Raw genomic sequence first — 12336 nt, forward strand, 5'->3', positions numbered from 1 at the left:
GCCGTTAACATAGGTCGCGCTACACCGCTCAAATCGCCCAGACTCGCCTGGCCACACTGACATGTCAACTTTTTTTCTTTGTGTAATTTTTTGTAGTGAAAATCGGTAGAGTTTCGAGGCACAGTTTATCGGCTAAATAGAGACAAGCACAAGCGTTCCAATGTCGGAGAACAAGGAAGACACCCTGGCCAGTTTTCAGGTAATCCCATCCATTGTCCAGCAACCGAAACTCTTTCAATTTCGCTGCGCACATTGCGATGCGTGTGCGTTTTTTTTTTTTTTTGGTGTGTGGGTGACTTTGGCAGATAGTTCCAATATCGGGGTAATCTATAAAATGTATGCTTTATGCTCTTCCGCAGAACATCACGGGCATTGACGACGTGGGCGAGGCCTTCTCCCACCTGGAGGCCGCCGACTGGAACCTGATGGTGAGTGTGCAGGTCCTTTGTTCGCCTGGTTTGCCCGCTTTAGTCGTCCCCCCATCTCCGCACATGCGTGGTCCTAATTGCGTTGTTGTCCTTTCTTCCTCCTTCCCACGCAGGAGGCCCTGAGTCGGGTGATGCCGCACGACGATGCTCCGCTGGCCCATGTCCATCCCCATCCCCATCCCATCCAGCAGTCGGAGCCGCCAGCGCGTCATCCGGTGGAGAGCACCAACGGCTTCCGTCCGCCTGGCTACGATGAGCTGCCCGGGACATCGAACGCATCGGGATTCTTCGCGGCCGCCCTGCAGAACCAAAACCAGAACATCAATCTCAACCAGCCGCACCTCCAGCAGAGATTTCCCAGTGAGTTGAACGTGATTGCGCCGCTTTTGTGCCTTGACTTGAAACGTATCTACTATAGCGTCACAATTGCTAGCCCAGCTGACGTCCAGCATTAACCTGGACCCCGCGTCCAGCCAGAACAACAACCAGAACGTGATCGCCTTCAACATCCACTTCAACCAGCAGCTCTACCAGATCCGCTTGCCCTCGGAGGCCACTGTTGGTAAGGATTTCCGCTGGATTCCGGAAGTGAGCGCCTCGACTAACCGAGTGATCCCCTTTATTAGAGCAACTAAAACGCAAAATCTTCGAGAAGACTAGTGTGCCGATGTGCAGGCAAGCCATCAACGGATGGCCGCCCTCTAAGGCCAGCGATGCCCAGCAACTGGGCACTCGAATCTGCAACCTCGATCTCGCGGCGGAAAATGAGCTGATCCTAGTGGACCTCACCGACGACGGCTTTATGGACACCGAACAGTAAGGGAAAGTGAACCCCTCCAAACACTATGTTACTCATTCAACTCTTCCAGGGACGAAGTGACACAAAGGGTGGACAAGACCTTCACCCTCCTCATTCAATTCGAGTCGGACAGCCCACTAACACTCAGCATGCCTGGACGCACAACCATGCAGGAGCTGAAGATGAACGTGAGCGACATCAAGAGCATACCAGTGCGCCACCAGGAGTGGACTGGCTGGCCAAATGGTTGCAACAACGACACCACTCTGGCGGTAGGTCTAAATAGTAATGCATTAATTTTACTTATAACTAACTACTGCTCTGTTTCCTTCAGCAATCTGGTATAGAGCTGTCGCACAGATTCGCCGTGCGAAGCACAGCACGTCCGGCTCAGAATTCCAACCAGCACAATGCATTCGATGTTGTGACCGTGGACAGCGAAAGTTCGGCTGATGAATTTGAGGACGCCACGGACTTTAATAACGCCGAGTACATATTCACCGACTCGCCACCTGCTCAGCCACTTAACAGACATTTAAGTAAGGAATACTTGTACATATTCATCTTGCAGTATTTAATCGTTAACTTGTTGCTTATCCAGTACCAAACAATACGGACGATGAGACCAGTGGCTCCACGCAGTTTGTAGAAAACTATAAAGCTCGTTATGGCGAGCCATGTCCAGACTTCTTTGTGGGCAGCCTGGAGAGCGCCAAGCAGCTGGCCTGCCTCAGATCCGCCAAGGAGGTAAGTATTGGTATATTTTCCTTTAATTTTACTTATTACACCTCTTTTTCTTTCAAACTATCAGCGCAAGCTATTGGCCATTTACTTGCATCACGGCAAGAGCATTCTCATCAACGTTTTCTGTGATCAACTAATGAAGCACGAGAGCATAATCCAAACATTCAAGGAGAAGTTCGTTCTGTATGGCTGGGATATGACCTACGAAAGCAACAAGGACATGTGAGTTGAGATGAAGATGCTCCTAGTTTATTTTATTGACAATCAAACAATGCTTCCGCAGGTTTCTCTCTTCGCTGACGGCCTGCATCAGCAGCAACGCTTCCCTGACGGCCAGGAACATCAAGCTGGACAAGCTGCCGGCCATCATGCTGGTGGGAAAGAGCCGTCAGTTGGGCAGCAACTGTGAGGTTCTATCTGTGATTCACGGTATGTTGAATGTGAATCCTATAAGGAATTTTCTTATGTGACATTTTATAATACTTTTCAGGGAACATTGGTCTGGATGATTTGCTGACAAGGCTCATAGAAACCTGCGAAATGTTCGAGGAGCAGCTGCAGGTGGAAATACGGCAGGAGGACGAACGAGCGGCCCGTGATCAGGTGAAGGCCGAGCAGGACATGGCCTACCAGGAAACCCTGGAAGCCGACATGGCCAAGGATGCGGCTAAACGCCAGAAGGAGGCCGCCCAGTTGGCCGAGCGCAAACGCATGGAGTCGGAGCGCGCAGAGGAAGACGCTAGACGCGAGTCCATTAGATTAGTTGTAAGTAACGATTGTTGTTGATACCAGAACAAGTTGATAATCAGTATCTTTCCCCGCAGGCTCAACAATCCCTACCTCAGGAGCCGTCCGAGCAGGAGGCGGGCACTTCCAAGATCCGCGTTCGCAAACCCACTGGCGATTTCCTGGAGCGTCGCTTCTTTACCAACAACAACCTGCAGGTAGGCTGCTGCTACTAATTACCATTTGAAATACCTTCTAAGTCATCTTCTGTCCTATCAGGATCTGCTCAACTTTGTGACGGCCAATGGTTTCCTCATCGAGGAGTACAAACTGATCAGCAGCTGGCCACGTCGCGATCTCACGGCCATCGAGAGTAGCCAAACACTGGAGACGCTCAAGCTCTATCCGCAGGAAACGGTCATCCTGGAGGAGCGATGATTCCGCTCGATACATTAAGGCAGTTTCGTTCGATTGGGTTTAGTTAACGCATTAATATTTGAGAAAATGTAGAGTTACCTATAATTTACGTACTTTAATTAAGCGGCGCAAGCGAAAAGCATACACACCACAAACATACATACATATATTACCTATACCTATATCTAAAGATAATGATAATGTCTAGCTGCAGAGTTAAGAGAGTAAAGGTTTTATACAACTACATACTAAACATATGTATACAATACAATCCGATCGAGCAGCACGCCCCAGCACCAGATACTACCGGTAAACATATAGATATATGCATGTAGCGCAGCAGAAAGAAGGAAAAAACAAAGATCAGAGCAGAAAAGAAACAAAATACTGCATTTATGTTGGCTTGTTTTATTTTATTAATAATAAATTATATAACATGTACTGAACGCTCCGCCCCAGGTTACACTTGCTTCTAATTACACTTAACAACACATCGCTGGAGGGGAATGGGATCAGGAGAGGATTGGGTGTGGGGGGCAGGGCAGAGCCGTGGGCGGAAGGGGTTAAACAATGAGCACATAAAACTGATACGAGTATTGGGAGGGGACAGGTTAAAACACATCCCTCGGCGCCTAGGACTTGCCCAGGTATTGTTCGATGGGCGCCAGCACCACTAGAAGGATCAGCACCACCACGAAGAGAACCAGCACCACGCCATAGACTCCCAGCAATCCCTTGCGCATGCTGCCGTACTGAAAAACGAGGAAACCATTGATTACAGAGAAGTAAGAGATCACCTTGAGTAATACCCACCGGAGCATCCATTTTCCGCTCCATGCTCATGCCATTTCGCATGGCATGCTGTTGATGATGCGACAGGTCGCCCATTTGGAAGGTATTCGCCCGCTGGCTCAGATGGCGTTCCGAGGCCATTCCCGTGATCTGCCAATGATTCAAACACAATCCGATCTGGACATTAAGGGACGTAGCCAATAGTTCTCGAGGGGATGATGGGTGACGGATGAATTAGTATCGAATGAATGAATATTTAGGGACACAACTAGAACCACTGTACAGGCAGGCGATGCAGGGTCTACTTATTGTACATTTCAGGGTCACATGAGAGGGGTAAGCCAACCCAGATTAAAAACCATATATGGGTTTACTTACGGAGAATATCAGGTGGACCAGCACGTGCACCACCACGAAGCTGACCAGGATCCAGTCCATCCACTCGGGCAGCTCGGCCTTGGGCAGTTTAACAGAGAAGAAGATGGTGACAACTGTGGAGGAAAGGTTGGTTAAATATCTTATGTAGTAACCTTTGACCCCCCAACTTACTTCCCAGGATGTGGGCCAGGTTACCGCCCAGCCAATGACCCCAGTTGAAGTACGGCCGCTTCTTATCATTGGGTCCCGGTCGGAACAGGGCTCCAATGGGCTGGATGAAGCACAGAATCACAGTGATCATACCAATGATTGAGTGGGCATGAAACACCGCCCGCTTCAGCTCCACCCAGATGAGCACGTAGGCAACCACCGTGAGCGACCAGGTGGTGACCATGAGCAGGCGATGCCAGGCGAACCACTGATCCTTGCCGCAGCTCTGGCTGCCCACCCACGTTTGCTTGAAGTAGCGCGCAAAGATGATGCCCAGCGAGGTGGTTCCAATCCAGGCGGCGATCATGAAGGCTCCGTGGAGCTGCACCAGCAGCCTGCTGGATCCGCCCAGAACCTGCACCTCCGCCAGATTGATGGCCTGTGCCGAGGGCAGGCGTCCAATGTCGTGGTAGCCCACGCTGTTCTCCTTGAGGCTGCTGCCCGAGGCCACCAACAGGTGGTACTTGCCATTGCGGAGGTCAAAGGTTCGTCCCTGCACATTGGTCACCGCATCCCGTTGTACCCGGCAGTAGATCACTCCATCCACAATCGAGGCGTCCAACAGGCGGGCGGAGTTCTGGCTCTGAAACAGGTATACGTATTTATCAATATGGTAGAGATAGGATTCAGTTATTCCAAGCTTACCACACTGGATCTCACAGCTGCGTAGGGAGAGGCCGAAGTCAGCGAGGAGTACAGATTGACCCTTCCATTCTCTGGCACGCACTCAGTGGTCAAGTCGTCACCCATCTTGGCGTCATCGGAAAGACCCACAGCCACATAAGCGGCATTGGTTCCTGGAAAATAAAACACATTACTCAGAAAAGTTGATAAAATTAATAAAAAACTTAATGTTTAAATGTTATCAATTTGAGGATTTGTCTTCTCACTTATTCGAGAAGAAACGTTCATGACATTATGACGAAAGTACACTCGAGTTCTTTTTCCTTTGATAAGAAGCAATCTTGAAGTTTTAATGAAGAAAGATTGAATCGGTCTTGGCTATCTTTTGGAATAGGTTTAGTTAATGTTTTCTTTTTCGGTGATCAAAAAGCAAAGATTAAATATTCCTAATTAAAGAATTTTCCTTATATATTTTCGAGAAGAAAACTTTCTTAAAAACAAAGTTTAAGTACTTTCCAGTTTGATTCTTTCAATTAGATAATTTGAATCTTTTTACTTCTTCAGGAAAAAACGTTCTTGAAAGCAAGTCGAAATTAAAGGAATTATCGATCTTGATATAGAGATGAAAATAACCTCGATTTTGAGATTCAAATTTAATCATTAGATCTGTCTAAGCACTCTGTTGAGATCGGTTTTTAAAATGTTATTGTTTTCCTGAGTGACTAAGAGCGTTTTTAAAAAGATAAGAAGAACTGATGACTCACCCTTGCCGGACTGAATCTCGAACTCGAAGACGTCCCCCCTCACGGTGACCACAGAGATGGAGGTGCAGGTCTTGGAGGCCACGCATCCGTCTGGGAAACCAAAGCAGTTCTTGCTCTCTCCGCAACCATTGTAGATGGGATCGGAGACCACTGCGGCCACGTTGTTGGGTGTCACATAGCTGGGCGGGACATAGGGAGTACGGGTGGTTCCCAGGGGAGCAGAAGGACCCTGGGTGGGCAGTGGTGGACCAGACACATCCCGGCGGACTATCTGAACGGGCTGCGAGGGCACGCCCACCCAGAATTCATTGTAGCTCTGGGCAATCGTGGCGCTGTGGGGTATACGATTCATGGATGAGATCATTGGATCATCATAGATTGACTACCTTGATGACTCACTTGAAGACCACCTGGCCGAGGAAGTCCACCGGCGATTGCCACTCCAGGAGCACTTGCTGCTTGGCCCCGGCATTGCTGTGGGTGGCTGAGTTGTTCACGGAGTTCTCGCAGTTCATCAGCTTGATGGTGCCATCGCGGGCAGGTCCAAATTGTCCCACGATCTGATGGGGTGGGTTACGATTACGTGCCTGGATCATGTAGCCGCCGAAGGTCAGGCCAGCCGGCACCCCCGTGAGATCCACGCGGAGCGTTTGGCCTTGGCCAAGGGTGGAGGAGGAGGTCTCCACGCTGAAGGGGGAGACACTGTTCTGTGGGAGAATACTGCCGCCGGAGTGGAACGGCAGCATGGTGTCGCACACCGTTTCCGGAGCACCTTGTGGCAGACTCTGGCCGGGATTCGGCCAGGTGACCACCGCCAGCAGCAGCGCCATGACCACCGCCAGCCAACTCCGCTTCGTCAGCGGCCGCGTCATCGTCATCGGAATCGTGGAGCACCTGACGAGTAAACAAAGCCGGTTAGAGTTGCTCTTGGTATCGAATGGGAATTGAGTGATCAGAAGCGAAGCGTGTCCCGGCTTCCGTTGCCGATCCCCCTTTGGCTTCCTCCTGCCACCGAGACACACTAACTATCTATAGAAACCCTCACCCTCGTCAGACGACAGATTCGTCATTTCCATCTTCTGTCGTCTGTTTAATTACCATGGCATAAATAATTGCTACCCCGCTTATCGGGGGCACGTTTCCAGCGAACCCGCAAACAATGAATTGCGAAGGTATCTGTGCATCTACATATCTGATAGCGATCAAAACGTCTATATGTGATGAATAGATGGGTACTTCAAATACCCTGGGTGGTTCTATTAATTTATTTTAGTACATGGCACTTCCCAAGTAAATGAAGTTCATGTATATAAGTAACTTTGTTTCTATTATAACTAAGTATGTATATCTAGAATTATCATGTCGTCATTTCTTTAATATACGAAAAATGGCTAGTGAGGTAAAATTATTATTAACTTTTCTAATTCTATTAAACTAATAAATAAACATTTAAATTATCATACAATTATGGGAGTGCCAATAAGCAACATAAAGTTGAAGGTCAATTTAACTGAATAAAGCATATGTATTCAATACTCAAGGCCCAAATCGTTTTAACATTTCAATTTCCTGAAAGTAATATTCCACTACCTAATAAATTAGTGCCTAGACTCCCGAAAACGTTGCTTTAAATCACGCTGCACTCATTTCATTACAAATATGCTCCCGATACAGGTCGAGATTGGGCCCCCAGATATGGCTATATATAGACCCATGCGGACGTATCGCTTAACACCATTTAGCTTTCAGTTTGCTGGCCACTCAGAGCTTATCATTTTGGGAACATCATGGGTCGTCAGGCCTCGCTGCGTATGCGTATTATTCGTAATAACTGCAAATATATATAACGCATACGCCTATAAATCGAGCTAATGGCTAGTTAAACTAATTATCCGCTAGCGGGGCCATAAATTAACGTTTAACTCGAATTTCATTTAAGCAAATGGCTTTATTATTTTCCGTAGCACTCGTTTTGTCATGGGGATTTACGGGGCTATATGGGTGATAGTTTTCACTTGCCCCCGAATTCGTTTATATTCGCAGGCTAAGAAAACATTAACGAGGTCAGTTCCCTCGTGAGTCAGAAGATGACTTTTGCTTTCGACGCGATCAGCCAATCCAAGATTCAAGATCAAGATCAGTGGGGAAGTGAGTGGGCAGAATACATTATGTGCCTGGGACTTTCCCATGTGCGGTGGGAATTCAGACGACTGTGATTCATCGACAACCTCACGGGTCTCCAGTTTGTATCTCCAGTTTGTCTGGGTTTATACACTACATATCTCCCGCTCCGTGTCAAGAATTCGAATTGAACTTGAATTTGAAAGCAGTTACGATTAACCTTGAGGGGTTTATAGCGTATGTGTGTTTTTAATCCATTTGCCTTTCTTTGAAATGCCAGCAAAATGTTAATTAAAAGCGTGGCTTGACTCATTGTTTAAATCTTATTTTGGCAGCTGTTTTTCGGACCTCCGGCTATTTGGTCTTTTAAGAACTGCACAATGGGTGTTCACATTTGCCAAGACCTTGAAAGTCAAACTTATTGATTGTGAGTGATTTATCTAAAAAGCATTCACCCAGACCTTCACGAAAATATCTGTAGGTATATCAATATCTACACCTCGGTGGTTACCTACACATGTACCTGGTAGTTCGCACTCCGTAGAAGGCAAGGTGAAAACCGAAAAATTTCACCGTCGTTAAATGCTTTCCATTAAATTCTTGGCACATTAATAAGTGTTTCGCGGCTTGCAGCCATATAGCCATTGGCCCCCCATATAACCACGACTCTGAAACTTCAACTGGGGATAGGCTTTTGTTTCCGAACGTGAGACATTACTGATTAGCTTAGCGACTTTTCCACAACAACAATGCGCCATTATGTGGGACCGGCCCGAACACTTGACTCTAACATGGTTATTGTGGGGGGTATGTGTATTCCATATAGCGTATATAGCATGCGCACACATAGAGCTTGTCTCATGCCCTTGTTAAAAAGCCAGTTTTGAAACTCGTACATAAAATAATCGCAATTTGAATGCTGTCGGTGTGGCTCTACACGAAATATCCACTCGCTACAATGTATATACGTATTTGACAGCCCAACTCTAATTGCTTCGATCAATGCGAAAGGTATGTAGATCGCAGCCCAGAGGTAAACGACTCGTTTAACTCGCTTTCCTGAGATCGCGATGGCTATGTCGACCACTTGAGGTTGCTTGGAGCAGAGATTGCTGAATCACCCACTTCATAAATTGCGTAAAGTTCTCATAATGGTACAAGGCCTGTAAATTGATAAGATGGCACTTGACTTTGGTTAGTCCTAGTTTATAGACCAATCAATCCAAGAAATAGGCCTGCTATATCTGCTTGTTTTTTTCGCTTTATCATCCATTAGGCTGGTTTCTTAGCCTCACTATTTCTGGGTAATTTTGTAGGACACGCCAACAACAATTGGCTTTTGACCCCGTCCAAAGAGTTCAAAGGGGCGGGCCTTTGGGGATGGGGTTTTGGTCAAGGTGGTCAAGCAATTTCCTTGCATTGCAGCCATCTTAGCCGGATATCGCGTGCCATAGCCTGTGTAAACTGGGTTAACAACTAGCCCGTTGTGCGCAGTTCCAGGTATCCAAGTATAACGTCCTTCCACCAGGAAAGTAAACCATCCAGAGGAACCATCCACTGGGGTTGGTCGATTATTTCCCTGACGGTTCCATGCATAAGGAAAAAAGATTGATCAACATTTGCCCAATGGAACTGATTGACATGTGTCAAAGAGGGCTCCATATTTAATGTTTAATCTGGCGATAGATCGTTAGTTTTTGATTAACGTTCGGCCTGATAATTTTAATAAATTAAAGTGATAGGGGTGTTTACATTTGGACTGAAACCACAAGAGATTATCTGAAATTACTCACACTAGTATCATTAATGATCAAATATATTAAAAACAAATATAACTTTATTACATATCACATATGACTACCAGTTTTGTAAATCCATATATACTTAATGTAATATTGGATCCAAAAGGGTTATACCATTTTTTTTGATTAGAGAAATTACATAGAGTACTATAGCACCCGCCGTTTATCCCTTTAACATATTATGCAAATTGCAAATCAGTTTTAAATTCAAAATTCAAAAAATTACTTTAAAACAAGCTATCTCCAAGCAAACCGATTGCCTGAGATCCGAACAGGTGTTCTCTGTAAAACCTCGTAGAATGCGTTAACTGTGGCGCAGTTGTGAGGCCGAGAAAAAGGCCTTAACGACTCGAATATTGATTCGTGGTATGCACATAAAACCTCCATTAGATGACATCACATGAGGCATAGATCGAGGAAATCGTCGCAGCGGAGTGGGGCCAATACAAAGACTGTACCAATTGTCGTCATTTATAATAAGTGTTGCAGCGAGGTGTGAGCAGGTTCACTCGTAGAAAGTGACTGTCAACGTTGATTTATCAGCCAACGAGTTGCGTAAGCCACTGAACTCGTGGCCGCGAGTGTGCCGATTCCTATAAAGGGACCAGGGCACGTCCCGAGATATAGATATTACCCTCGAATAAGTTCGCCTCTCGCTTTGTTTTCACTATTTTTCCGCCTCGACTTGTTTACATCATATCATCGGTAACTTTGCGCAGGCGCGACGCTTGACATCACTCACTACTTTGTTATTTTTACTTCGCTGCTTAATTAATTAAGCACTGCCATTGTACTAGAAGACTTGCATTGCGTCTTGCCATTGAAATGTGTGTGCGAAAAAAAAATAAATCTATGCAAGTTTTGGATGAATGGTATGGTGGGTGAGGTACCAACGAGGGGGGGATCTGTGATCTCAGCATCATTAAAAATACTGAAACCGGTTTCACTGTACATGCGACACAGTTCAAGTGGATGGGATGGAAACAAAAACACAGCAGTAACTTTGGAATTTTTATGGACTGATTAGGGGATCAGTCTCTCAGGCTTAGATATTCCATTGACATTGCTTATGGCACCTGGATAACTTGAGACTAAAACTTAAGGCTGTGGCTCAGGTTGAACTTCACTTTTGGGGAGCTTGTTGCAGGTTGCTTGTACCGCATATTGCATGTGGCACTTATTGCCTCGTGGGCACACCTGCGCCCAGTAGAACTCCATTGCCATTCATTGCGAATAACTCAAAACCCGTTTGACAAAGCACGCACTAACCTAAAATCGCTGTCAACAATATTCGAAAATCACTCCGAGCTGCGTAGCTCTTTTTTCTCGTCGAATCAACCGCCTTTATTTAGCAAAACCGAACGCAATGAATTGCCGCCAACGACTGAAAAAGTCGGCGGAGAGCGCTGAAAAAGAGCTGAGAAAAATAACATACAACTGTTTCAGACTTGTATCGATAGTAAAGCCAACGCAGCGATGGTTCGAAACGCGAACTACCGAGCGTTTCAGGTCTGCCAGAGAAACAGGTTTTCCGAAATTTTGATACCGTTCGATAGAACTTAAAAAATGGCCTAAATGCTCTCTATCTTTTTATTCTATCACGTATTTTAAGATAAAAGTTTTGGGTATAAAAAAGAATTCGACATGGGCCTTTAATCCAAAAATACATTCCTTTTATATTACATGTAAAAATAAAAAAGCGGAACCAAATATTTTCTAAAAACCTTTAAAGATTACCTCCGATAATCTACATGTTTCAATTAAAAGTCATTCATTAAATTACGTAAATTTTATATTTTTTATTAGTGAAAAATCTTTTTGTTGAAATTTATTTTTCTTGTTCCACCATGAAAACTATTTTAGGGGACCAACATTTTAAACAAATTACGGCTTTGAACATCTATCGAAGTGGCTTTAAGGAGCGGTTTTGTCCGGATGCTTGGAATCATTATTATTGCGTAAATTGCGAACAGAATATAATTTCTTTTTCAGCATTCGGACTTGAATCTTATGTCTTCGGTTCTTGAGTTTCAGACGCTTGACCAATACCTTTTTGGGTCTGGTTACTCTAACTTTTGGTGTCCTTTCTACTTCTGGTGACCTTTGAACTTCTGCGGTCCCTTGAACTTTGGGAGTCAGCATAATCGCCTCAAGTTCCTGGGTAAGACTTCCCCAGTCGTAGAGATCTGGAGGATGTAAGCCTTCCGCATCAGTGAGCGCTTTATGACAGGAACCTTCCGGTTGGGCTGCCTTTGGCTTTGATTGTTTTCGATTGATGGGTGCCATGTTTCTCTGAGTTTCAGTTTCTTTTATTCTTTTAATGTTTAGTTGTTATTATTCCGAAAATGTATGTTGTATCTGTCTGAGAGTTGTAGGATCTTTGAAATGAAAAATGACTTCGATCTACGGGGTTACTATATTAATTTAAAGGGTTAATTTTTTTTCAGTTTTACAATAAAATTCGAAATTTTCGAAATTTGAATTTACCGCCTAGCTATTATATTATAGCTAAGCTATTAATTTTTTGTGTA

At 45.3% G+C, this 12336-nt stretch overlaps 2 protein-coding genes across 4 annotated transcripts; one reads left to right on the top strand and one right to left on the bottom strand.

The window, feature by feature from the left end:
• Window positions 1-35: 35 nt before the first annotated feature.
• Window positions 36-3560, top strand: casp (Fas associated factor casp). 2 transcript variants are annotated; one of them, XM_017073358.4, is made up of 13 exons: window positions 36-199; window positions 360-428; window positions 542-788; window positions 847-990; window positions 1055-1244; window positions 1298-1499; window positions 1562-1766; window positions 1829-1974; window positions 2039-2193; window positions 2255-2400; window positions 2462-2736; window positions 2796-2915; window positions 2977-3560. In XM_017073358.4, the coding sequence occupies exons 1-13, from the start codon at window positions 161-163 to the stop codon at window positions 3133-3135; spliced, it is 2097 nt and encodes a 698-aa protein (XP_016928847.2). In that variant the 5' UTR covers window positions 36-160; the 3' UTR covers window positions 3136-3560. The 2 variants fall into 2 exon arrangements, with proteins under 2 accessions (XP_016928847.2, XP_016928848.2); XM_017073359.4 differs by having other exon boundaries at window positions 862-990.
• LOC108009202 (putative ferric-chelate reductase 1 homolog) lies at window positions 3507-11226 on the bottom strand. 2 transcript variants are annotated; one of them, XM_017073360.4, is made up of 8 exons: window positions 11075-11226; window positions 6282-6776; window positions 5883-6214; window positions 5140-5291; window positions 4456-5077; window positions 4285-4397; window positions 3928-4083; window positions 3507-3866 (listed from the first exon to the last, which is right to left on the bottom strand). In XM_017073360.4, exons 2-8 carry the CDS (start codon window positions 6758-6760, stop codon window positions 3747-3749), a joined length of 1974 nt encoding a protein of 657 aa, XP_016928849.2. In that variant the 5' UTR covers window positions 6761-6776; window positions 11075-11226; the 3' UTR covers window positions 3507-3746. The 2 variants fall into 2 exon arrangements, with proteins under 2 accessions (XP_016928849.2, XP_016928850.2); XM_017073361.4 differs by having other exon boundaries at window positions 3928-4056; window positions 11075-11225.
• Between the last annotated feature and the right edge of the window lie 1110 nt (window positions 11227-12336).

This window comes from Drosophila suzukii, chromosome 2R, assembly GCF_043229965.1.
Source record: "Drosophila suzukii chromosome 2R, CBGP_Dsuzu_IsoJpt1.0, whole genome shotgun sequence".
NCBI classification, from domain to species: Eukaryota; Metazoa; Arthropoda; class Insecta; order Diptera; family Drosophilidae; genus Drosophila; species Drosophila suzukii.

Excerpts from the sequence above, each read along its gene's own strand:
- LOC108009202 (XM_017073360.4), bottom strand. The coding sequence starts at position 6,760 with ATGACGATGACGCGGCCGCTGACGAAGCGGAGTTGGCTGGCGGTGGTC. Across the intron at positions 5,292-5,882 it reads CGAGATTCAGTCCGGCAAGG|GAACCAATGCCGCTTATGTG; the intron begins GTGAGTCATCAG and ends TTTATTTTCCAG. Across the intron at positions 4,084-4,284 it reads TGGTCCACCTGATATTCTCC|ATCGGATTGTGTTTGAATCA; the intron begins GTAAGTAAACCC and ends CTTAATGTCCAG.
- casp (XM_017073358.4), top strand. The coding sequence starts at position 161 with ATGTCGGAGAACAAGGAAGACACCCTGGCCAGTTTTCAG. Across the intron at positions 200-359 it reads ACACCCTGGCCAGTTTTCAG|AACATCACGGGCATTGACGA; the intron begins GTAATCCCATCC and ends GCTCTTCCGCAG. Across the intron at positions 1,767-1,828 it reads GCCACTTAACAGACATTTAA|TACCAAACAATACGGACGAT; the intron begins GTAAGGAATACT and ends TTGCTTATCCAG.